Source organism: Ricinus communis, chromosome 2 (genome assembly GCF_019578655.1).
Source record: "Ricinus communis isolate WT05 ecotype wild-type chromosome 2, ASM1957865v1, whole genome shotgun sequence".
Lineage (NCBI taxonomy): Eukaryota > Viridiplantae > Streptophyta > Magnoliopsida > Malpighiales > Euphorbiaceae > Ricinus > Ricinus communis.
Genome location: NC_063257.1, coordinates 8981569 through 9009231, shown reverse-complemented (window position 1 = coordinate 9009231; position 27663 = coordinate 8981569). Strand labels below are relative to the sequence as shown.

The window sequence follows — 27663 nt, the reverse complement described above, 5'->3', positions numbered from 1 at the left end:
AAGTCAATTGCGGAATATTCTCACTTAAGAATATTAAAAAATAATATTTTAAATTTGAATTTTCATAGATTATATAATTCAAAATGTATATAATTTCTTATATCTTATAGATTGTTGTAATATATACAATTTCAATGGTCGAAAAAAGAAGCAATACGTACACGTGTCAATATGTGGTTGAATATTATATATTTTGCTTTTTTTTTTTTTTACAGACAAACTCCACTTTTCAAAGCTTGTAATCTTGTTGAGTTTTAAAATTGTCCTTAAACTATTATTTTTATGAAGGAATAATTGTCAAAATAATTATGTGCTTTGCCCTTATTACCAAATTTGACATGTAGTTTTAAAATTTAAAATTTTAATATTATATTTTAGTATTAATTTTATTTTTAGTCTTTGGTAAAATTATTATCAATTTAATTTATTGATATAGTGTAAATTCTAGTGATGATAATAAACGGTTAAGTTAATATCATTTCAGTAATCGAATCACTCGATTACTAAAACACTAATGTTTAAGCACATCAGATTAATTTTTTTCCTTATTAATGTTAGAGTTTTATTAATTTTATATGTTTAAATGTTAATATTTTAGTAATGAAATTGATAACTCAGCTCCTATTTTTATTTTATTTTTTTTGCAAAAGTTCATACTACGTTAATATATTTTAGTTGATAATTTTATAGAGGCTAAAATTAAATTTAATGTTAAAATAATATTAAAATTATAAATTTAAGAAATGTATGCTAGATTTGATAACAAATTATAAAAAATTTATAGCGTTTAAGCCTTTTTACAAACGTAAGATATTTCTTTTCTTTTACCGTTGAAATGGCCATGTTTTCTAAGTATCATTTTGAGAGACTATTTGAAACATAACAAAATATAAAAAGGATTTGATGTCAAAAATTACTAACCGTCTAGAGAAAATAAAGGAAGAAAATAATAGAGTAAAATAATTCTTTTTATATTTAGAAAAGAGAGAGAAAAATAAGAGAGGATGGAAAAGAACTCTTATTTTTCATCCTATATTTTCTTTTCATCCTAAAAAAAATAAAATTAGAAAGAAAAAGTGAAAAATAAAGAATGAATTTATTTTCCATCCATCCAAATAAGAAGGAAAATAAAACTTATTTTCTTTTCTCCCTATAAAAATTCCTAAATATTAAAAGTTTAGCAACAGAATTGAGACTAATGAATTTAGGGGTGAAGATAACAGTGTCAAATAGCGGTGAACGACACTAAAATCTTGGAGAATAAAAGGCCTAACACCTTCAACTTTGATCATTGAATTCTCCCGCATTTACATTATCATCAACCCTTAGATTACCCGAAAATGAAAAATAGTAGTAAATCATAAAAATATTTTGTATTTACGGTTGATTTCGGATGTAATTTTAAAATATTTATTTAAAGAAATTAAAATTCAAAATATAAATAAAAATCGAGATTGTAAGATTACACCTCAATATGTCAAACAACCTCTTAGCAAATAAAAGAAAGTATGTTTTAGCTTACTAATTATGTTTCACTCCATTTAATGAAATGGCATTTACATACGATAATTTTTTTATATATTTTTTACAAAAAGAAATGGTATTCTTTTTTATTTGTTCGATCAAAATTTTAATAATTTTATATTACAAATTAAAAATTAAAATAACGAAAATATTAATACAAATCTCCATATCATCAGTGCAATTTAGTTGTACGATAAATACGTATTATTTAATTTTCTTCAAACTTTATATAATAAAATTAGATTTATAATAATTCGTGCAAGTAGCATATTTGTGTATATGGCCGCATGGTATGTGACACATTGCACAACCATGATGATGATGATGATGATGAATGGTGATGTCCATTAGATACAAGTCATGAGATGGAGTGGGGCCCACGGAGGATCATGTGCAAGTTCAGGAGCAAGTGGCTGGAAATATCATATCAAGCCAAAGATTTATTCCTAACACCACATTGTGCCACGTCCACATTCATTGTTCGGCACCACCCTAAGATTTCTCCGTTAGATCTATAACTCTTCTCTCATTGGTTACAGCCACCCGACCCTCCTCTCTCTCTTTTATTTATTTATTTATTTTATCTATTTTTAATATTTTAAAGTAGACAAAGCAAAATATCTACCCAAAGGAGTCTCTTCAGCCAGATATTTATGGGGACCTTTGCCCAACATCTTCTTTGCCCGAAAAATTCCCAGCCACTGAAACCCTACACGTGTCTTCTTTATGATGGTTTGATGCCTTTTGGGCAGTGGCTGACCGTTGCTTGAGTGGGTTTCACTGGAAAGAATCTTTTTGTTCCACATGCGAACTTTTAGATGCGCAGATAAAACGGAATCGATCGGTTTTTAGGTACTGTCCGGGTTGAGCGGTTTGAATCCGGTTTTGTTTAACAAGTTAAGTAAAACAGTTTCTTTAAAGTTAATAATAGTTCTATTTTTTCGTTTAAGATGCTTTTATTTTTTATGGATGTCTATGTTCTTTTGGGCTTATACGTGCGATAAAAATAATAGAGGTAGTAGTGGACTAAATAAAAAAATTTAAATTTGTATATATATGATTATATATGTATTTTACAGAGAAAGAAAGAGTAGTAGTATTAGAAAATACATAGTAAATATACAATATTTTTACACGGGTGGTTATGATAGTCTCTTTTTTTTATTCACTTTAAATTCATTTTATGATTCATAAAATTAGAATAATCTTGAGCTCATAATTGTATGGACCTTACCTCCTTCCAATTAGGTAAAAATTAATACGTATGCAATGAGGTCTTTTGATCGAGCTTATGATGGCTTAATTAGAAATTTTAATGGTATGTGGTGTTCAGGTTTCGATGCCAAGATTAAAATTTGTAGTATGCTTGTTGGAGAGATTTGGGGTGTTATCTACTGTCTGAGAATGGTTTAGAATAGAGAGCATATGCACGTGCTCTTGGAAGTGAATGTTAAGCTTTCTTCTCTTCGGTATCTTTTAGTAATTGCTGAGATTCGGAGAATGCTAAAATGGAATTGGTATGTCCAAGTAAGAATTGGTATCTCCAATGCAGAATGTCCTTGCTCCGATGAGTTTCAGTTTGCCTTTGGGATGCTATTATTTTGATCAACATCCAAATGATACGAAGGACGTATTCTCACGAGGCATAAGCTTGGTGTTTTTTTTTTCCTAAATTTGTGACTACTGTGTAGTCCGAATCATAGGCTTTTTTACCTCTTTTTCATTGAAAATAAAATAAAATTTTCATTTAATTATAGTTACAATTATATATATGATTCGGATTTAATTGTATATTATTATTTTTTCTTTTTATTAGAATAATTTTATTTATTTATTTTATTTTTTAAATTAAAATTTAATATTTAATATTTAGAATTAAAATTATGTATAATATTAATTATAAAATAAATGTAATTAGATTAATAATAGTTAAAAAAATTATATAAATTATAATAAAATATTAGCCAAGATTAATTCTAAAATAAAATTAGAGATGTATTTAGTTTACCACAGTTGGTGGTCTCTAATTTTAGCTACCACGTGACGTGGTTGCCGTGTGGTCTCTATTTTGTCTTCCCCGGTGAATAATATTGTGACAAAATAGCCACCATAAATGACAGCCTAAACTCTCCTGAACAAGGAAGATAAAAAATGATTGAAGAAAATAAATTCACTATAATAACCAAATAAGTTCAAACACGTGAAGACTAAAAAGAATACGATAATAGAATGATCACTTAAATATGAAAAATATACTTGAAGCAATAAAATGATCACCTTCTTGCGGACCAAGTTGCCAATCTTGATAATGTCCCATTGCATCTCATCATGCAGAATTTTGATTGCCTATTATCGCATCAAAGAAGGTAAAAGATTAATAAAAATGGTAGCTGCACGTTCAAACAGAAAGGTAGAGAATATTTATCATGGTGAATGTTTTCATAAAGGGATGCTGTATCAGTAGATACTTTCTAGCATCCAAAAACAGAGATGTGCTGCTCCCAAAACAACCCAGCCATTCAAAATTGAAACATAGGTGCCCATAAAGTTGTAAAAAAAAGTCACCATGAACCTTGTCAAGTTTCCAAAAATAGTTCAAACAGAATTGAGAATCAGTGTACCATTCATTCAAAGTCATCATCAGATGATCTCACATTGAGAGGACTTGATGGTGAATTGTTGCCATCAGCTGTTGCTTCCTGACCTCTCCCGATTCCTCTTCTTTGCCGTAGCAGTTGGTTCCAGTGACTCAACCCCACTGTCAGGATTCTTCCTTTTACAAGAGAGCCTCGCTGCAGGGAGTTGCACATTCAAACCACCATCTTCAGCAACTTCTGACTCAAGTTTGCTATCTTCTTCAGAGTGCACATTTCCACAACCAGTCTTTCTCTGCAGAAATTTCATTCTCTTTCTTCTGTTCGATGGCAACCTGAGGCTCACACTTACTTGGATTCTCCAAGACGTTGTGAGAATCATCTTCTCCAGCTTCTGTAACACAAGGATTCTCTACAGATCCATCTGCCTCTTCCTCGCCTGAATCATCCCACAGAATCCACAGTCTCTTCTGTCTGACGTTGCAGTGACTCAATCACGGCCATTACTTCTAGATTAACCCGTCAATAACCACCAAAAGGTGTAAACCCAAATCCATATAATTCATCTGAAAAATAAAAATTACTCTTTCAGAGCAGATTTCACCATTTTCCATACTTCTTGCAAGTTTTTTTTTTTTTTTTTTTGGTGTGAAACCTATCTCAAAATATTTCTGTCCCAGCAAAGACCAAAATCAATATGCATAGCCCCGTCTGCATGAAGGGGAGAACAGCTACCAATGGGATACGTGAAACCCATTAACCAAACGAACCCCTGGAGTCTCTAAGCACACCTCCTGCAGAAGCTCGACGACCAATTCCACTGCACGCCCCGTCTGTTTTAAGTTTCACCATTCCTTCACTAGGAGGACATCAACTGACGCTGCCAGTGTTTTTCTGTTTAGTTACCAAATAGAAAAACATAAAAGAGTGCTATATTCAAACAACAAAAAAGGAAAATAATGAGAAAATAATTGCTGATTAGTAACCAAATCGATTGAGCTGTGCGTACCCGAGGTTGGCGGGTTAAATACAATGGCGTGATTATCAACATGCTACTCCAGGAGTTGTTGCTGGCGTCCTATCGATCTTAGAAGCTCGAGTTCCAGGTGTTCTAACTATCATCTTCCGAGAAAAAGAACAGATAGTGCCTCTCGCTGGAGAGGCTATGGAATTAGTGTTATACATATATATTTTCAGATTAATAAAAACTAAATAAGTGTATCCAGATTAAGCCCCCTTTCTTGTCTAATTATCATAATACAACCGATCCACTCGTCTCAAATAAAGAAATCAATCAACCATAATCTATTTCAATTGCAAGAAAATCAAAGAAGAAAAAGAAAGAAACAGCCTCTAATATAACAAAACAGCACCAAAAGAAAAAGCTTAAAGAAAAAGATCATGGAACACAACGATTCCTTCAATTTATAACCATTTTAAGCTTTCGTTTTAAGGAAACAAATTCAATAAACAAAAACAATTCTCCCAGAAATCTCAAGATAATAAGAAGAATGCAGATCTATGCAGCAAGCTTGTCAAACAAAATGAGAGAGAGAGAGAGAGAGAGAGAGAGAGAGAGAGAGAGAGACAGGGGGTGAGGAGTGTTTAGAAGAGAGAAACGAGAGGGAATTACTTTGACTGATTTTGCAGGTATATTTTGAGAGTATGTTTAGAAGAGGTTTGTTTGTCTTTCTCTTTAATGAAAGAAAACGGGAAACTTTTTGAATTTGTAAGCCTAACGGCTAGTTTCTTTTTGTTTTCCAGGAATAAGGCTGGTAATGAGTCGTGTAAGTAAGTTGAGTTTCGAATAACTCTTGACTCAATCTTAAATAAATAAGATCGGCCCGAGCATTGAAAAGTCTAGTCAAACTAAGTTCAATAGAGTTTGAATAATAAATTTGAATTTTGGATTTTTAAATATAAATTATTTAATTATTCATTTAAAACAAATTAAATAATTTTACAATTATACATAATTATTAATATTTATATAAAACTATTACATTTTTAAATATCCATCATATATATATAAGAAAATAATTAATTTATAAAATATAAATATAAATATTAGTATTAATGATATATATAAATTTATGTTAAAATTATTCAAAAAAAATTATGTTACAATTAAAGAGTTTCATCCACTGTAATATATCAAATAAACACATATTATATTTAACCTAGTGAGAAGGTTTATACATATTTTATTGAGGGTTGTAAGTTCAAATTCTATTTTTTACTTAGTAGCATATTTTTCTTTTCAATTATAAATCTAAGTTCGACTAGCCTCGTGAGCCAGTGGCTTCACTCGTCAAAGCTACTCAAATAACTCGAACCGATCTCAAACATATTTAAAATAATTCCGAATAGTTTATGTTTGTTCCACTTGGTTACACCCTTACACACAAAAGAAGGTTAATAAGGGGAATCTTGCACATATACTCATATTTTTACCTTGCTCGTATTTGTTCAATTTTGTGTTAAATTGCTTATTAATTTTGACTTCCTTGAGCTTTGAAGTTATTTTATTTCTTAAATCGTTTTTTTTACGCATAAAATATCCGAATTGAAGAAATAAAGCAATTTATTTTTCTTTGTCAGCTATCCATATAGTCTTTTTTTTATATCAATAAAATTTGAAATTTAATACCAATTTTAAAATGCTATTATCTCGGAGAAAACTACATATTTCATTATTTCTTTTATTGGAACTTAAGTTGTTTTATTTTTTTTAATTATCTTTACAATGCATCTAAAAGAAAAAAGGATACTGATTCTTACATGTATTGTGGCAAATATGATTTTATTTAATTTCTTATATTAAAAATCAAAATCTAAGACTCAGTGGATGAATATATCAATTTGAGCAAGATCTTAAGTACAAGCATCTCTCCCTCATTTATAACTAAAAAAAATTAATACTTTTTATATTATAATATAATCCCACTTTCTAAAATTTAGTAAATTGATTTATATTATTCTTATTACTCTAGCTTATATTACATTTTCATATATGTTTTTACTAATTAATATAATTGCATTGTTCAATTTTGTTAATCTTAATACATATATAAATATAAATTAATTATGATTATCTTATTGTTAACTCTCTTGTCTTTTTTTTCTTATCAGTCAACCAGTCAAAGAGTTTAATTTGGTTAATTTGATTTTTAAACTTACTATCAAATACTAAACTCTTTTAAAATAATTAAATTAATATTTTTAAATGGCTCTAATTTTCTAGAATATTTTTTTAAAACAATCAAAGATTGATCTTTATACTTGTTTATTGATTTTCTTAGAAAAAAATCATAGGTAGCTCATTTACTTATTGGCTAATTTTTAATAATTAATACATATAATAGGAATAATAGGAACAATTAATTCAAAGTTAATTTAATATACATAATGCAAATAATTTATGCATCCAAATTAATGAATTTGATATCAAATTAATTTTTTCAGCATATCATAGTGGTTTCCTCAAACTAAATTTTTAGGATGGTTATGGTAATGATATGTTAGAATTATTACCTATGGAAAGAATAAGAATAAATTGATAGTTGGGATGTTTTAAACAATTTAAGATAAAAAATAACAAAAAATTAATTCTCATTAAAATTTAAATAGGTTGGAGGTTAATAATTTAAAATAAAAAGTTAAAAAAATCATATACTGTGAAAATATTTTATAAATACAAATTAAAATGAAAAAGTTTATTTTTCCTTAAATACCAATCAACAGATTTTTACTCTATAAGATAATAACATTCTAATTCTTAGAATTTATTATTAAATTATTAGAGTTTTCAATTTTTCTTATTACAATTTACGTGATCAAGTTTTATAATTCTATAAAAAATATCATGTTAAGAAATTAGAATAATTAAAAATATTAATTTACACATTATGGACAAATTTAATATTTAGTTTCTTATTATAGATTAAATTAAATTCTTTTAATTGATTTACTGGCCTTAAAAAATGAAGGAAGGAGTTGATAGTTAACGGAACTAAATAAAGAAATATTAGTTCACTTTTGAAAAAAATAAAATTAGACCTATAAATTTATCCAAACTTCAAGAAAGTATCAGTAATTAACTTTAACTATTTTATAATAATCTCCAATGACATTCCTATTCATGATCCAATTACCCCAAACATATGGACTCCAATGCAAATCCTTGAACAACCATAAGTATGGTGTATTTGGATACTAATATAATTTCTAAGGCAATTTATATCATATATATACATAACTTTTTTATTAGTATTAAACAATTTCCTCCATATTGATTATCATAGATTCTTTTTATTTATATTGCATAGACAATTGTTTCTTTCTCTAATTTAGACTAGTTATCTTTGTTTGTAAGAATTATTTTTTGTACTTTTTTCTATTTTCATATTAGAACTGAGCACGAGACTCGAAGATTCCGAGCCGTATCAAAAAATTGAATCAAAAGTATTTAGAACCGAAAATATATGTTAACCGCTGTTTGACTTTCTCCGAACCAAACTGTACCAAAATTTTCTTTTGATACGGTTCTGGATCTCATTAGTTTTCTATACAGAGAACTGTACTGAATTATTTTATATCATTATGAACCAAAACTAGATTTAATTTAAAATTTTATTTATTTATATATAATTATTTTTATAATAGATAAATTCAAATCTTAAACTTAAAATAAAGTGTAAAAAACCTTACCAAATACAAATCTAATAATTCTATTCGAATAAAATTTAAGTTTATTGGCTCAAATATAAAATTGAAGTACTAAATTTTATATTTTATTATAATATTAATTATTCAGTAAGTTTATGTCGATTTTTTTGTAAAGTTATAAGTTCACATTATCATTCATTAAACTAAAGTATATAAGACTTACGATTTTTTAAAATTTTAATAATAAAAAATTATTCTAATACCAAACATATTAATTTATTAACTTATGATGATATAGTGCTAATATGACATTGATCATATTTATAAAATAATTCTTACTAATTATGTGTCTTGATATAAAAATGTTATATTGCATTAGAGATATCATATGAAATTTATCATTTGGATAATGATATTGCAAATATTCAGCTTGGTAGATTAGAACTATTAAACACACATTCATTTAATGTACAACTTTTTATTAGTTTGGTGGCTTGAAAATAAACTTCTCTATTATATAATTGTTAAATACAAGTATAATATAACTATCGTGATTTTATTTTTTATTGTATAATTTAAAATTAATTTTTGTCCAATTAATTTAAGCTAAAAAATATATACTTATTTAAAAATAGAAAAGTCTTGAATCTTTATTGCTTCATACTGTACCGAACCGTTTCATTAGACCCGAACCGAATCATCTCGAAAAATTGGTATGCTTTAGGACATGAGTTAATTTTCTTTTTTCTTAAAAAAAGGAAACATCATCAATTAAATGAGAAGCAACTCATGAGAGAAAAAGAAAAAACAAGAAGTCAATTCATAAAGCAAAATTGTTCCACTTTGCAAGTACCAATCCTTGGATTAGAGTTATAATATAATGGTTTCAACTTGACAAAGCAAATATTATCAAATTGCAAAATTGAGTGCACATCCCACTTCAAGAACCGGTCAATTCTATCCGAGTGGAGTGCTCAATTCACTTTTAAGTAGTCAGACCATTAATACTATTTATATTATAAAGTATTTAACATTATACTATAAATAATATTAAATATTAATAAAGGTCAACGGCACGATGACTACTTGTTTTTTTTATGAAATATTATTATTTTTCCACTTCATGAAGTCAAACTTGCATTTCACCATCTCTTCTACGTGGCTTTAAAAACTCTATTGAATTAGTGCCCTCTTGTTTTCTCCGAATTGGCACTAACTAGACTGGCTAGCATTCATAGTTTTTGTCCATATTGTTAACAATGAAAATTTACCATCACCTATAAATTCAATCAATATGTTTGTTTTTCTATAGGCTTATATATAATATGGCAATTTTAATTGTAAGATTTTAACACGTGAGGAGTTTGAGAATTATTTTATTTTAATTATTAGTTCATCAAACTCGATTCTATAAAAATAAGTTATATATTTATTGTTTATTTTTTATTTTCAATTTAATTTGATCAAAAAAATTAAACAGTTTAGATCTAAAATAAAATTTTAAGTCTCATCAAATCAGTAATTAAATATATATAATATAGACTTTACGTGCAAATCAGTCATTGATCAAGAGTCGGTCACTAGTTCAAGTTATTAATATAGCTATCTATATTATTAGTTTTTTTTATAATTATATAAAAATCAGTACAAATAATTAATTTAATTAATCAAACTCATAGATATAATTAATTAAATTTTAAATTTTATATATAAAATTAATTAGACCGATATAATCGGTCCGAGTCGATTTTTAAAACCATCAATATATATACGCCACACATATTTTCTCTTGTACATTGTGTTTTTGAAAAATCATAAATTCGTAATGTAGAAAAGGTAACGCGCTGGTGGGATGCTGCGGTGGCTAAAGAGAGTCTATCAACTCATAAAGCAAACGTGATAGTAAATAATTGTACGTCAAGTGGTATTTAAAATAATAATAAAAAATAATAATTCTCAAAAATAAAATGGATATACACGATGCAATAAAAATAAACTTTTAATATCTATTATTTAGTATAAATATTATTTTATTATCATCCAACTCATAATGCATTTACTGTTTTATTAATAATTATTCTTGTAATGCGGAATTGTGGATTTGATTTTCTCCTCTCCAATTAAAAGAAAAAAAAATCTAATTACATTTAATTATTTAATCACTTTGGTATATTAGTTTTTAATATAATTTAATAAATATTTATTTTTATTTTTTAATATTAATATTTTTAATTATATAATCCTATTTAATACGTCACCTATATTATATATAGATGTTAAATAAAATTGAAGTATTTATTAAATTAAATTAAAAATTAAATATATAAAATAAATTAAAAAAATTAGATATTTGTGAGAATAAATTGAAAACTAAAATATTAAAAAAATTAAATTTCTAAAAAATTTAACTAAAATATTTAAAAGGATTAATATCCTTTTTTTTATATTTTTCTCTCTTTCTGTAGTTTGAAGTTTCATCTTCTCCTTTTGTGCTTGCATTATTGTACGGAGCTGTTGCTTGTTTGTTTGGTATAATATAAAAACTAAAAATTAGGTATTTCTTTCGTTATAATATTAGGATACGGAGTGGGACAGCCATAGATATTTTGGGATGAGTTTTGCCGAGTCTGTTGCCCGGGTGTACGTCTACCTTGGTTGCTTCTTTCATTACCGACTGCACGTGGCAACAATTTGAAGCTAGTTTAGTCATTTCCCAGACTGGTAGGAACGAGGGCGGCTCCGTTTTATTTTATATTATTTTTCTTACTAATTTCCCTGTGCTTGTCAAATTTCGCCATTTCACTCCCACAAAATGTACTTGGCTGGATATTATTTTAACAATAAATACTTCGACTCTTAAAGTAAATAGCATTTTTAAACAAATTGAAAATTCAGTATTTTTATTTATTAAATTAAAAATTAGAGATAATAAAAAAAATATAATATTATCTATTTTTTATATTTTATATTTTAAATTAATAAATAATTGGTATAATTATCAATTCCAAAAATTAATATTGATCATTCAATATTAAAATATAAACTATTTTTATTTAATGTTATATTAATAATAAAGTATATAAAATTATAATATCAATTATATCGACAATATTAATTTGTATAATATTAAAATTTAATAATAAATATTTTCAATATATTTTTATATTAGTATACTAATATAGTTTTAAAATATTAAAAAATAAAATAAAAAATAAAAAATTTTATTTATTATTATTTTAAAATATGATGAATAATTACTAAATATTAAAATTATATTAAGTTTTAAGTCAAATTCTATAACTATATAATAATAATAATAATAATAATAATAATAATGCAATATAAGAGTAAATTATATTTTATTTTTATTTAAAAATTATTATCATTTTATTTATTTAAAGTTGAATGAGTTATTGGTTTCACGAGAAATATTCACTTCTTTGCTGTTAATATTGGAAAATAATAATTGAGAATTTTAAATCCAAAAAATTATCAAATTTGTATAAATTAAAAACACCAACTAAGCAGATCATTATTGATTCGTACTGGGTTAGGTTTTCAAAGCCATTGTGCTGGAAACTTTCATAAGGAGAAGACAGAATAACGACAAAGAACATTGTTTTTTCCCTAAATATTTTTTAGTTAGTTTTAAATTGTAATTTATCAAACAATCATAGTTATTAAATAGCATAGATACTTTTATATTTTTACTTTAAAATTATAATTTTCATTAAAAATTTAATAAAAATATTTAACAGTTTAGTAAAAACTAATAACATGAGTTAAAAAATTTATAATTTTTAAATCATGAATAAATTAAAAATAAATTATCTTTTAAAAAATAGCATATCAAAAATTTAAAATGAATTATAATATATGATAATATCTATTATTTTATTATTCATTTATTAGACAAACATAAATAATAACTTCAAACTAAATGATAACATAACAATTTTATCATAAATAATAATATTTTGTTATATTTTACATATAATTTCTTTGATTTTATTATATATCATTATTTCATTTTTCCTTCCATTTCTAAAGAAAGTAAAGAAGACAAGCATCTTATGTTGTTTTGACAAGTGATGCCATGTCATGTATGGATGGTATGTATGTATTGTATGTATGTATATACTGAAGACGTGGGCCTCTAAGGTGAGAGGAAAATATCATTGCCACGTATGCAGCAAATCAGAGAGTTAAGAGAGCTTCTAAAGATCTCCTCTCTCTCGCCCTCTCTCTCCCTCTCTCTCTTACAACAACTGCAACCTCCGATTAGCTAAAAAAAATTAACTTTTTTCTTCCTCTAGAAAAAGGAAAATTGCGTTAAAAGAAATCGAAGAGGAAAAAAGTCTCATTATTTTACCAGTTAGCAACAGCACATGGCAAAAACCATAGAAGCACAAATATCCTGAAACAAATCAGCAAAATTCAAAGCTTCTCATACACCTGTAATTCAACATAGTACACAACTACCAGGTAGTTTTTTGTTTGATAATTATCAGTCTATTATGTTATTAATACTCTCTGTTAATACATATACAGTAAAACCTTAAACAAAAAATACTAGCTTTTTTTTAAAAACATTTTTTTAATTTTATTTTTTGTCTTCTGGGTTCTTGGATCTTAGTTCAGTTTTTGCTAGTTGTATATGGGTATATTTTTTGCATTTTTTTTGTTTTATTTTATTTTTGGAAGATTTATTGGAAGCCTTTCATAGATATGTTTTTTTGTGGTATGCTGGCAACATGGTTCTTTTGATTCTTTGTAGGTTTTCATTTTCATTTTTTTTTTATAAAGATTGAAACTTTTTTTGAAAAGTTTTATATGGAAGTTTGAGCATCTTTATTGATATTTTCTTCAGATATGTGATTATCTACTCTAATCTAACTTTAACTCTGTTTCTTTGTTTCTCTCTCTTTCTTTTCTTTTCCTCTTTTCTTTTCTTTTTTTTTTTTTTTTTTGCAGAGAAGTTGATTCCTATATTATTTACACTTACAACAATCAGGTTTTGGAAACTTAACTCTGTACCGGAGCATATAGGCTTTCAAGTTTTGAGAATAACATGTTAAAGATAAGATTTTTAATTGAGAGAGATGTAATGATCTGTTTTTAATTCTTTCAGCGCAGTCAAGCTCAATTCTTTGTTTAAAATTGAGAATTATAGGGGCTCGGGGGTTAGTTTTGGCGGAATGTTAAACTACGATATCTTGATTCTTGATTGGTAGCTGTTGGAGCAGGAAGTTTGTGTATTTTGTTTTCTTGGTTCTGTATTTCTTGGAAAAGGGTGTGTTTTGGAAGACAAAGGAAAGAGCCTTTTTATGGCTTCTTCTGAGAGATGGATTGATGGTCTTCAGTTCTCATCCTTGTTCTGGCCACCTCCACAAGATGCTCAACAACGAAAGGTCAGCTAAATTAATATACATATAGTATATATATTTTCTGAACTTTTCATTAATAATCTGTCAAATAGGCATTTTTTATTATATTGCTGTGTTAGTTATCAAGTGCATGGTAGGAAAGTTCTAATAGGAGCATACATGTAGCATTTAAAGAATCTATGATGTTTTCTTATAGTAAATGAAATCTTATTGACATTGGATGGAATAGTTTCCAAATTTGACTGCTTAATTAAGAAAGTATGCATTTTCTGGGTGAATCATACAGGCCAAAGGCATCAATAATAACTTCTTAATTATAAACTAATACGAGGATATTCAAGTTATCCTTTTTCAGCTAAGGATTTGAATATTAATGAACATGGTGTTTCTCTCATGTTCTATGGTCTTTGCTTTTCATTGATTGAAGTTTAAGTATGTTGTACTATAAATAATGTAGCTAAAGTAAACAAACTAAAAGGGAAGAGTAGAAAACAAGATGTGATAATTGTCATGAGAAATGGGTCTATTCCTTGGAGCCACATCATTTATCATTGTAGACAGGAGTACTTCTAATTATAGTTTTTCTGGTCCACTGCTTTTTTATGTTTAAGCACATGGTAATCCCAAAACAGTTCTGAAAAAGAAAAATTATAACCTAGACTCAAAACTGTAATATACACTCCAAGGAAGATGGTCTATTATTTCAGATTATTGGGAAGTACTTGCTTTTGAGATTTCTCATCAATGTTACTATTTTATAAGGTTTCTTTCTAGCAACATATATTTTCTTCAAGTTTTGATATACATACTGTATCTTCTGCCTGTGCAGGCACAAATTACTGCCTATGTTGAGTACTTTGGGCAGTTTACATCAGAACAATTTCCTGACGATATTGCTGAGGTATGCTTCATCTTTGTGCTAGTCGTTCTATTTTATTATATGATAATCAACAATATGCTAAACTTCATTGAGAATATAATAATTTTCAATGTTTGGAGGTTGTCTCATTTACTGATGTGAAAATTGTTTTGACAGCTGATTCGTAATCGTTATCCATCAAGGGAAAAACGCCTTTTTGATGATGTCTTGGGTAACAATTCTTTATCTTGTTAATTTATAGACAATTTATGACTGTTCTGTAGGGTCTTATATCAGTAGAAACCATTCTTGTATCTTTAAGGTAACTGCTTCACATTTTTTTTCTTCAAATCCAGCTACGTTTGTCCTCCATCATCCTGAGCATGGGCATGCTGTTGTTCTTCCAATTATTTCATGTTTAATAGATGGCACACTGGTGTATGATAGGAGTACACCTCCATTTGCTTCTTTCATTTCCTTGGTCTGCCCAAGCAGTGAGGTGCGCAGCCTGTACTGATTAAGATACCTTTGAGCTCTCTTTCTCTCCTCCCATCTTCCTCTCTTTTATTGCTCAACAATAAATATTTTCATTTTTGATATTCTATTTTCACTAGTTGTAACCTCTCCCTAGATCTCTATTTTGTTTGAACTGCATTTTTTGTGATTTGTTCATTATATCATTGAATTGCTTCCCCTGTCAGGAAGAAACTTAATATTCATGATGTACATCTGCTGTTACCCTTTTACAGAATGAATATTCTGAACAATGGGCTCTGGCATGTGGAGAAATTTTGCGAGTTTTGACTCATTACAATCGCCCAATATATAAGAAGGAACAACAGAAAAGTGAAACAGAGAAAAGTGGTGGTGGAGAGGATGCTGTGAATGGTGGCTTAGCAGATGGGGAATCCAGCCACACACCTCCAGCACAACAAGAGAGGAAACCTTTAAGGCCTTTGTCACCCTGGATCACTGACATTTTACTTACTGCACCTCTCGGAATCAGAAGTGACTACTTCCGTTGGTGAGTTTATTTTTCATTATGAATAACTGTTGCTATGTTTGCTAGGATAATTAACATTAAAAGTCTAAAAGGTAATCATGCATGTGTCTGGTCAAGTTCCATGAGATTTAGTTGAGAAGAACTAGAAATATTTTGTAGAAGGGACAGTAACCTGTTTCTTTTAATATCTATATCATGAAGAATTGGAAGATTAACCCATGATAAAACGTTTAATTTTCAAGTGACAAAGTTTAGAAGGATGGAGAGTTCTATGTCTGATGGTTCTCTTCCAGCAATTTAGCACAAGTTTTGGAGTGGAATATTGTTAAGATTGACTACTTTTGCATGAATGGTGGCAGAATGATCAGTGAATTAGTTTGGTGACGGGTTTACAAAATCCTAGGGAATTATCCAACCATCTTTTTATGTTTTGTTAGCCTTTCAAGTTAATGGATATTCTTCTATAGAAGGGAGAAGCACAAATTCTGAATGCTGACTTAACATGAATGAATTATTAGCACTAGCATCTGTTGAGTCAATGGCAGTTATTCTTAAATGAGATACTGAAAAGGCCTATAGAGTGGCTTGGAATATTGTTGGTAATATTTTGGACCTTAAGAGTTTGGCATGTGATGGAGGATGTGGATCAGCGGGACTCTATATTTTCTGCCATTTTCATTGGGCAGCCTAACAGTTAGCTGGCAAGACGATCAGTTGTCTCCATTTCTCTTTTCTTATGGTGGTTGATGATCTGGGAAGGATGACTGATAGGGTAAAAGGTGTTGAAAGGAATTTGATTCAAGGTGTCAAAAAAGGGCGATAAATGTCTTGTGTTTCACATTCCCATTTAAAATTTGCAGATCATGCAGTCTTCATTTGACAAATTGACAGATGATAGGGATTTCTTTTTGAAATATTTTGCCTTTTCTTAAACTTTTTGAGAAGGTGTTGAGTTGAAGATCAATATGCCTCAGTTGGTTTAGCAGGCAATAATTTGAGTTGGGGAATCTTCAAGTTTAGCTTTCTTAGCTGGCTGTAGAAGACTGGAGAGATATTGGCAGACTTAAGGGTCCTCTTGGTGGTAATCCTAGATCAAGTATTTTGTTTTTGGGGTTTAATACTCTTTGAGATAATGATGAGTTCAGACATTAATAAGGGAGCTTTCTGGATGCATTATCTTGATCCAGGCTTGTTTCTCCAGTATACATATTTACAACTTGTCTTTATTTAAAAATCCCAGTTTGAGTGGTTGATATGATCGAAAAAGTTATGAAAGATTTTCTTTGGTCTAGAGTGGAGGAAGTAGGCAGGACCATTTGGTCAAGTAGGAGGGGGGTCTTGGGGCCTAGTGGCATAGTGGTTGTGTTGATACTGTTAAAACCTTTTTCCTTTGATTAAACATTAGGTGGGAAATAGGAGATCTTTGTGAAACTGAAAGATGTTGGATTTGGTTAAGAATATGTTTTCCAGAAATCTGAATGATAGTGCCATGGAGAATGTCTTATATGGAATTATCTTATATAATTAAAGAGAGAAGGAATTTTAATGTGTTGCTCCTCTTGAAGGACACTGTTGATTTAGTCATGTAGAAGTTACCTGGATTTTTCCTAGATCAACAATCCTTTTCTGTTTTTGCTCTCTCTCTCTCTCTCTCTCTTCTTTTCCTTAAGAAAACTTAATTAATAGAATTTGCATCTCTAGTTTCTTGCTTTGTTAGTATGATTATATAAAATTTCAGTGTCACAGTGAGTTGTGATTTCAAGTTAGTAACTTCTAGTAAACTTTCCACCCAATTTTTGTTAGTATTGTGACCTTTTGCTAACTCCTTCTTCTATATATGCCCTTCACTTGTAAACCTTAGAACATATTTCTGATTATGAATACACCTTTAAAATAAATTTTCAGGTGCAGTGGTGTCATGGGTAAATATGCTGGTGGAGAGCTCAAGCCGCCAACAACTGGTTTGTTAAATCTTTGTTTGGAATATAGCATGTGACTGGTTTTCTTGCTGGTATCTAGTTTAACTTCTTGTCTTATTGTTTCTTCAATAAAAATGTTCTTTTCTGTGCGCGCACATTTAGTTAACTATTTACAAATTTAAATGCCATATTGTGATGCCCGGTTTGATTTTAAAGCATTCTTGGTATCCCCTATGGACTTCAATATCGTTATATCATACGATGTATCCGGTTTCCGAATGTCCTAATATGAAACTCTACATGCCTGTCTTTCTAAGCATTTATCATACAGAGTGTTCAATATGTTAAAGGTTTTATGGATATTTCTCAATTTATCACGGTAATTGGAATCTATTGAGACATAATGGAATCAAAAGATTGGGAAATGACAACTGACAACAATTTTAACTTCAAGGGTGAGGCTCAAACATCCATAAACATAAAAGATTAACTCTTTGAAGTCTTCATCATTTCCCCCAAAATTAATATTGTAAATTATCATTATTGCCACCATCATTATTATTAAAATGAGAGAATTTTTCAAATAGATTAACTAACAAAATGTTTATGCTCATTTCTTTATATGCTGCTAAGTTCTATTTTTTTAAAAGGCTTTTGTAAGGATATATTTCAAAAATGTTTTTTCTTATTTTTTTCTTATATTTGTGCTTTATTGATATCTCTTTATTACTTATTCAGTTTATAATATTTAGCTATGTATCTGAATAATAATCTATAAGTCCTGCAAATTGATCACACCATTATCATTTTTATTATATCATTAAAAAAGTAACTGAGAAAAATGCGTCGTAAGATATAATAATTATTTGAGCTCGAAATATTTCTATTGGCCCCAATTTTAATATCCATGTTATATTAAACATATTAAAACCAAAATTTGTATTATAGTTAATTATGCATAAGATTTTTAAACTTATCTTCTACATTATTCTAATTTAAGTTATTAATTTGGTTATCAGCTTTACTTCTCTTTACAACATGCTATTATCTTGTTGATGAATATGTTACTGTAGCTTTGCTATTAAATTTTGTCTTAGAATTTTATACTGATCTTCAAAAGTTCATGCAAAATTTGGAAAATCTAATAATAATTTCCATATGCTTTCTAAAAAGATATTGATTTTAGTATCAACATTGACATTTCTATAATTTTACGACTTTGATATAATTCACTCCTTGGTTCCCCCATGTTAGCTGAAGTTTTACTTTCATAGACAATACATCAACGGAATTGCCCTTTTTTTTTTTTTTTAAAGAATAAGTTGTATATGCTTTTTGCAATTGTTAAGATTTGTTTATGTAGCGAGGCTAAATCATGTCTTAGACTCGTATAATTCTCAGCCGTCTGGAGCTAAATGACATGAGATGTGTCTTCCTTTAGGGGAGGATTTCCTATTGATGCCATTGTGGTTCTATAGGATTGAAAATAAAATTCATTTCAGAGTTAATTTTCTTTTACTAAAGAATCTATGTTTTAATGTAACCACAAGAATACTACGGCAGTTTACAACTTGAGACGAAGATATCACTCTCAACTAAATTCTTCTATCTTTTCTTTTTTTGACTCTTCTTTAGCTTCATCTCATGGATCGGGGAAGCATCCTCAACTCATGCCATCAACCCCAAGGTGGGCTGTAGCAAATGGTGCTGGGGTTATATTAAGTGTGTGTGATGATGAAGTGGCTCGTTATGAGACTGCTACATTAACTGCAGCTGCTGTTCCTGCGCTTCTACTTCCTCCTCCAACAACAGCTTTGGATGAACATCTAGTTGCTGGTCTACCAGCTCTGGAGCCATATGCACGTTTATTTCATCGGTAAATATTTTAATAATTAAGTCTATTTAATTGGATTTTCTTAAAAATATTTGGCACATTGTCTAGGGACAGATAGGTGTCATATTTTGTATCAGAGGGACACATTTCTCTTGTGCCTTTAAAGTTTTATGAACTTAAATCAAGTAGTAGCATGTAAAACACCATAGAAACGATACGAAGAAAGTCATCAAAGAGGTCATGAAGACAATGGAACAAAAGTCCACTGTCTACAAGGGGCAGAATGGCTATTTTTTTCTAGGTTGATGCATCATACAAACAAAAGGGTTTGTTAAATATGATTTTTTCAATGGGTCAGGTATTATGCCTTTGCAACTCCAAGTGCCACCCAACGACTTCTTCTAGGACTTCTAGAGGCACCACCTTCTTGGGCACCTGATGCACTTGATGCTGCTGTACAGCTTGTGGAACTTCTTCGAGCTGCTGAAGATTATGCATCTGGAATAAGAGTAAGTTGGATTTGTTTTGATTATTAAATTCAGTTTGCTATAAATATTTGGTATACCTTTATGTTTTTTTCCTATTGATACATGATAATTATTCAGTAAACTGTAAGTCCAGTCCTTGAACTTTCAACAAACAGTCAAATTGAATCAATAAGCCATTAAAATTGATAATCAATTTTTGAAGCAAGTACCTGAACTTTTAAATGGGGTTAATAATACAAATGTCATTAAATTTTACACAGTTTCATTTTGGTCAACAAACTTTAGCTTATTTTATTTCAATCATTCAACTACAATTTAGTTACCTTGTCTCTCTCTTTTAATTATTCTTTTCTCATTGGCTATTTTTGCAACGTGTGAATCTCTCATTTGCAAGGGTGATTAAATTGAAACACAATTAAAGTTGAATGATTGAAACGATATAAACTAAATTTTTGGTGGCTGAAATAATACTAAATGCAAAGTTCAGTGACCATTTGTAACATTATTATTTTAAATTACCAAGTTAGTCCTAATTGTAAGGGAAGCAAACACATGATATCATAAGCTAAGGGCAACATTAGGTTATTACATTCAATTCTAAACTTGGTTATATAATTTTGAATTAGGATCAAAGAAGTTAAAATTATCCTTCTTGTTTCCGGTTTCTTTGAGAGGAGGATATCTTATCCTTCAGTTTGTACTTTTCTTTATTCGGTAATATTATTATTTCTTTTATCTGAATAAAACTTATGAGCATTGTTTATTGATGGATATCATGGATTTGTTGATGTTTTGAGCATAGATACAAGCATACATGTGTATATCTGCACAGTTTTGAAATACCTAATCAACGAGAAAACAGTAGCACATTGTTCTTCATGTCTTGCCCTTCTTCCTGCTGCCTACCCTGTGGCTTGAGCATGCACATTTTCCACTGAAATATAATTCTTTACAAGGAATACCATGTTTAACATTGATTGATTTATTTGCAGCATTTTTAGTTGGTCAACATATTCTTCAGCTTTTGCTGCTTCATGCTTCTTACATTTTATTTGTTCATTGGTGTAGCTTCCCAGGAACTGGATGCACTTGCACTTTTTGCGTGCAATTGGAATTGCAATGTCCATGAGGGCAGGAATAGCTGCTGATGCTGCTGCAGCTTTACTTTTTCGCATACTTTCACAGCCTGCATTGCTATTTCCTCCTTTAAGGCAAGTTGAGGGAATGGAAGTCCATCATGAACCTTTGGGTGCTTATAGTTCAAGCTACAGGAAGCAGGTAATCTAGAGTAGTAACAGCAGTAAGCTTGTCACTATGAATCATTCTGCTTCCAGCTGATGATAGCATTCCATGTGCTGTTTAATTTGAATTTTAAAAAATCTGACCTCTAAACCTAACCTGAAAAAGCTAGTCATTGGCCAATTATGATCCTGCCAAGGGAAGGAGATAATCTTTTCTAATTCTCGAGTATTTTTTTCATGTAATTGTTGCTTCAAGACCTCAAACCTGAAACCTCTTGTTTCCAAGACAAGAATTTTAGCTTTGCATTAATTTTTTGAAGCTAACTACCATTTCAAAAATTTATGACCAGATAGAAGTGCCAGCAGCTGAAGCAACTATTGAAGCAACAGCTCAGGGAATTGCCTCCATGCTTTGTGCCCATGGTCCTGAGGTTGAATGGCGAATTTGCACCATATGGGAAGCTGCTTATGGTCTGCTTCCTTTGGGTTCCTCTGCAGTTGATCTTCCTGAAATCATTGTGGCAGCTCCATTGCAGCCTCCTATATTATCATGGAACCTGTACATACCTCTTCTTAAGGTCTTGGAATACCTTCCTCGTGGAAGTCCATCTGAAGCATGTCTGATTAAGATATTTGTTGCTACTGTTGAAGCTATACTTCAGAGAACATTTCCACCTGAGTCTTCCAGAGAACAAACCAGAAAAGCAAAATATCTTTTTGGCTTGGGGTGTGCCTCCAAAAACCTTGCTGTGGCAGAACTTCGTACAATGGTCCATTCACTCTTTCTAAAATCATGTGCTTCTGTAGAGCTTGCTTCACGCCTACTATTTGTTGTTTTAACCGTGTGTGTTAGTCATGAAGCTCAATCCAATGGGACCAAGAGACCAAGAGGTGAGGAAAATTTTCAACCCGATGATGGCAATGAGGACTGGCAACTGACATCTGAAGCACATAGCAAAATGAAACCTAGAAAGATAAAAAAACAAGGTCCTGTTGCAGCATTTGATTCTTATGTTCTTGCTGCTGTATGTGCTCTTGCCTGTGAGCTTCAATTGTTCCCTTTTGTTTCAAGTGGCAATAATCATTCAAGTTCCAATGATTTAGATACTCTGGCCAAGTCTATGAAAATGAACGGATCTATCAGGGAGTTCCAAAATAGTATTGATTCTGCAGTTCATCACACTCATAGAATCTTAGCAATACTGGAGGCACTTTTCTCTTTGAAACCGTCTACTGTTGGTACCTCCTGGAGTTACAGTTCAAATGAGATAGTAGCTGCTGCTATGGTTGCTGCTCATGTTTCTGAACTATTCCGACGATCAAAGGCATGCATGCATGCTCTGTCTGTTTTGATGCGGTGCAAGTGGGATAATGAAATTTACACCAGAGCTTCATCATTATACAACCTCATTGATATTCACAGCAAAGCTGTTGCATCAATAGTTACCAAGGCTGAGCCGTTAGAGGCATACTTGCATGTGCCAGTTTGGAGAGATTCCCTTGTGCATTTTGATGGAAAAAAGAGAAACAGAAGTTCAAGCGCTAGCTGCTTTGATTCAGGGCAGTCATCTGCTTCACAGCGTGAAGAATCAGCTCATTCAGATAGTAAGATTGGAACTGAGAGATTACAATCTGGAGAAGGTTCAGGAAGTACATTGGGCAACAGTATTGCAGGTTTCCCATTAGATGCTTCAGATTTGGCCAATTTTTTGACAATGGACCGGCACATTGGTTTCAATTGCAGTGCTCAAGTTTTTTTAAGATCAGTGCTTGCGAAGAAACAAGAGTTGTGTTTCTCTGTTGTCTCACTGCTATGGCACAAATTGATTTCTGCACCTGAAACTCAACCTAGTGCAGAAAGCACTTCTGCCCAGCAAGGATGGAGACAGGTAATTTTGATGTTGTACAAAATGCAGTATTTTTTTTTTTTGATTTATGAATAATTAGAAATAAAAAAGCACTTTAGTAAGTACTTAATTGCAATGAGGACTTTAACATATGACGTAATCAAATGCCATACAGTGTAAGAATTTCAATGCAATTCAGAGCAAATTCTATTTTTGCAATTTCTATCAACCTTTCTTTTCAACAGGCAAAATGGCTTAGATTTTTTATAACCTTTGCAATAAGCTTTCATCTGATATTTAAACTGCATAAAGTAGGTATTATTAATAAACCTTCATGAGGAATTTTCAAATTTTAGATGGAGTCATTTTAGTTGTATGCAGAACAAAATCTAAAATGTTTGATTGAATGAGTATTCTCATAAATGACTTCGTTTACTAGATTTCACGGTCAAATTAGTGAGAATTCGAATAAAGAAAGTTCTATTAAAGTCAGGTTTAACATGCTTATGTTGTTCAAGGTTTCAATTATAGTGTTTCATCTTCTAAGTTTTAAGGTGTGAGTTGTAATTGATCATAATTTTCTAGATAATTGTGTTTCCTTTAGTCTTAAAAATCAAAAGTAATCTCTGAACTGAGATCCTCTCTCAACTCCTAAGTCCATTTAGTCGCCAATTATTTAATGTTATCTGGTAAGAAATCTCTAGTTGAATACCTGATGAAAAGAAGAAATAAAGCAATGTTAATAAGCATCTTAGTTTACAAGCATTTTAGATTCCTGATAGAAACAAGGGAAAATGAAAAAGATTACAAGCATGAAGTAGGACAAGGAAATAGAAGGCTGAATGCATAGTTATCTGTCAGATAGATTAGTGAAGTACTTCGGTTAATTAACCTTAAGGAGGTGAACAGGGGGAGCTTTCCTCTAGCTGCTGAAGCTATGGACTGAGGCATGACATACTTAAGAGCCAAACTTCCCTGTCCGTTAAAGAGTTTGCTGATTTTAAGCTTGACTAAAAGCTGATGACTAAGCAGCTAGTTAAGAACTATCAATATCACCTCCAACCAAATAAAATAATGAGCTTGGGGTCATTTAAAGTTCTGACCCCAGCTAATCAGTCTTCTGAGCAGGCTCTACTTTATGTTAAACTGGCATTCTTGAAATCTTCTTACTTCTACGCCTCTAAATGTACTTTTTACTTTTACTCTCTTAAATTCTGTTTTAGTTTCCGTGACAATCATTTCCACTATCATCATTTCAAAGCTCTTACTTATCTTTTCAAAGAAATTTATAACATGTACCCTATTGAAAGGAAGCAAACTTAAAGTCCTGGTAGTATGACTGAGATGCATGAGAGGCTACCCTTTCCATGATTCAATTTTTTTATTTTCTTCTTTGATGGAAATATTTTCTTTGACATCTTATTTTGATGCTTTTAGGTTGTTGACGCTCTGTGCAATGTTGTATCAGCAACGCCCACAAAAGCAGCTGCAGCAGTTGTCCTTCAGGTCCAAATTTTGCTCAACTTGTAAATCTTGTCAAAACATGGAATTCTTTAGGTTTTTTTTTTCACTTGCTAGAACACCACCAATTGTCATGAAAGGTAATAGGAAATGGAAATCAGAAACAGCTGATCCTGGTGATTGGACATACAAACCAAGAAAACCGACAAGTACCTAAAATGAGGGCCAGTTGAATATTAATTTTCATATTTTAAAGATGTAGGCTAGTGGGTGTCAAAGTCAGCAATCTTGCTTTTTCCTTTCTTCAGTTCACTTATTTTGCATAGTCACTTTTATTGCCTTGTGCGCATGTCAGGCGGAGAAGGAATTGCAACCTTGGATTGCCAAAGATGATGATCAGGGTCAGAAGATGTGGAGAATCAACCAGCGAATTGTCAGATTGATTGTGGAACTGATGAGAAATCATGACACACCAGAGTCGTTAGTAATTTTGGCAAGCGCATCAGACCTACTTCTACGTGCCACAGATGGGATGCTTGTTGATGGAGAAGCTTGCACTTTACCACAGCTGGAGGTAGTTTACCATAAAGGAAAATTATGTTTAGTTCAAATATGCAGTCTGGTGACCAACTGTTTTCAATATGAATATTTATTGGAATCATCACCTTCTACTGTTGCAAAAGCTTAAACATGAGAATCAGATTGATTGCAGGATTTTGATATTGCAAGGTGTAGTCAATGTTCAGTATGTTTATCTATTTGTTGATGCTTAAGTCTTCAACTTGTGGCAGTTACTAGAAGCAACAGCTAGAGCAGTTCAGCCTGTGTTAGAATGGGGAGAATCTGGATTCGCGGTTGCGGATGGTCTTTCAAACCTGTTAAAGGTGAAAAATTTGCCTCCTTGGCTTAAATAGCTTCATATAGTCCAAAGATAGAGACATATACATGCACACCAAAACACTAATACTATTAGAGATACGAAATTTATTCTCAGGCACTTGGTCACAAACTTTGTGGCACCCCCATGCTATTCATAAAGTCTCATCGCTAGGAAAGTTTGCACGTATCATGCACGCGTCAAGCTTTGTGCACTTTTGTGAGAAGGGGGTATTGAATTAGAACAATCATTCTGGGGTTTGAAGTTTTAGGTTTTGTGGTTTTCTGGTAGAAATAAAGTTACTCAAGAACAGATAAAATATAGTAGAATGTCTGATGCTAGATGATAAGGAAACCTCAAAACATGCTAATTTGGTTTCTTTTGGCTTATCATGCAGTGTCGTCTACCAGCTACTATCCGATGCCTTTCTCATCCAAGTGCTCATGTCCGCGCTGTGAGCACATCAGTTCTTCGTGGTATTTTGTACACTGGTTCAATTAAACGTACTTCTAATCGAGTGGATATAAATGGCATTCGTGGTCCATCATATCAGTACTTTAACATAGATGTCACTGATTGGCAAACTGATATAGAGAAGTGCTTAACTTGGGAAGCACATAGCCGACTTGCAACAGGGATGCCTATTCAGTTTCTTGATACTGCTGCCAAGGAATTAGGTTGTACTATATCCATTTGACATCAGATAGCTTTTGGTAACCATTTCAGTTTCAGTACTGTTTGTATTTTTTTTCTTTTGTTTTGCCTGAGTGAGACCCTACACATAGAAAACAACCGTATTAATTGGATCTAAGAACATGTGGTCAGAGAAGCAACTTCTACTTTACTCTTCTAGGATTTAAGGCTCAAGGATAATAGTGTATATAGTGAAACAGTCAACAGGGCCATGATTAAATTTAATGATATGTTTTAATTTATCCAGCTAAGCCAGATGTGTATGTACAGGCTCGGAACTGATATCATTGCGTAGGTTATCAGATGTAATTTCGATTTCTTTATATAGATAGGCATGGCAGACAGCATCAACTTGGAGAGGTTCTACCTCAGTTACCACATATCAAAATGTGATTATTCATTTTGATATTTCAGTTTCACTTATTTCCTTGCTAATCATTAATATCGAACGTACCTGTCTTGAGAATGAGATGGATTTCAAGCAGCAGAGCAGATCATTTATCACAATTCCTTGCAGAACAACGAATAATTAAAAACTGGGAAAGATTCTGTAGTAACTTGCCTTTAAACATTTTTAGAGACTAATTTAAGTTGATGCTACTGGACATGTTTCTGCCTGCTTCAGCTCCTGCAGAAGTCAACTCAATCTTTGTGATCCTTTACTTGAGAGGCCACACTTACTATGGCTTTTAGTACGTGTCAAGTAGTAGAATCGTTTTCATTTTCTTTCTTCGCTGCTGGGCTGGTAATGGTTTCATTCATATGATGGATCTACAGTGTTTCAGGATCCTCTTTCGGGTCCTGAATTCAGGGGCCTCTTACACTCGATTGGCATATCCAAGTTTCCACTTATTTAACTGGGTTTAGACAAGGGAATCATTTAGCTGGATTTAGATTAAAGATCTCTCTCTCTTCTTTTTTCCTTTTTAAATTAATCCAATCAGTTCTACATGAAATGTTTTTACTTCTAAAAGTATGTTTGAAATCACTACTCTTCTTTATAGATTAGGGTTTATAGATATTAATTGTATAAAAATAAAAAAGAAGAAGTGGCTTTTTCTGTCACCTGATATAAGCGTGACTATAAAATATTCAGAATGGTTATTATTCACTTTCTTAAAATAATGAGACCCTTACACTTAACAATATTTTGAAAAATGCTGCTAGTATTATTAGTTAATTAAACTTTTAATAAAAATTAATGAATTTAATTAAGCCAAAAAATAGAATGAAAACTTAATTGGACCTTTTATAAAAGTTAATGCATT

The 27663-nt window shown here is 30.6% G+C and overlaps 1 protein-coding gene and 1 long non-coding RNA gene across 6 annotated transcripts; one reads left to right on the top strand and one right to left on the bottom strand.

The window, feature by feature from the left end:
* Nucleotides 1-3473: 3473 nt before the first annotated feature.
* On the bottom strand, nucleotides 3474-5875 carry LOC8283209. The gene is made up of 4 exons (XR_001535573.3): nucleotides 5128-5875; nucleotides 4146-5012; nucleotides 3802-3870; nucleotides 3474-3655 (listed from the first exon to the last, which is right to left on the bottom strand). It is a non-coding gene; the product is annotated as an uncharacterized LOC8283209 (long non-coding RNA).
* A 7115-nt stretch (nucleotides 5876-12990) lies between these two features.
* On the top strand, nucleotides 12991-26646 carry LOC8283208 (protein GIGANTEA). Of its 5 annotated transcripts, none has more exons than XM_048370561.1 (16): nucleotides 12993-13271; nucleotides 13761-13800; nucleotides 13923-14197; nucleotides 15003-15074; nucleotides 15210-15264; nucleotides 15389-15531; nucleotides 15782-16056; nucleotides 17941-17996; nucleotides 19590-19830; nucleotides 20147-20297; nucleotides 21345-21554; nucleotides 21868-23406; nucleotides 24802-24870; nucleotides 25181-25399; nucleotides 25617-25709; nucleotides 26100-26646. In XM_048370561.1, the coding sequence occupies exons 3-16, from the start codon at nucleotides 14114-14116 to the stop codon at nucleotides 26397-26399; spliced, it is 3507 nt and encodes a 1168-aa protein (XP_048226518.1). In that variant the 5' UTR covers nucleotides 12993-13271; nucleotides 13761-13800; nucleotides 13923-14113; the 3' UTR covers nucleotides 26400-26646. The 5 variants fall into 5 exon arrangements, with proteins under 5 accessions (XP_048226520.1, XP_048226518.1, XP_048226516.1 ...); XM_048370559.1 differs by having other exon boundaries at nucleotides 13918-14197; XM_048370562.1 differs by lacking the exon at nucleotides 13761-13800.
* Nucleotides 26647-27663: the final 1017 nt, after the last annotated feature.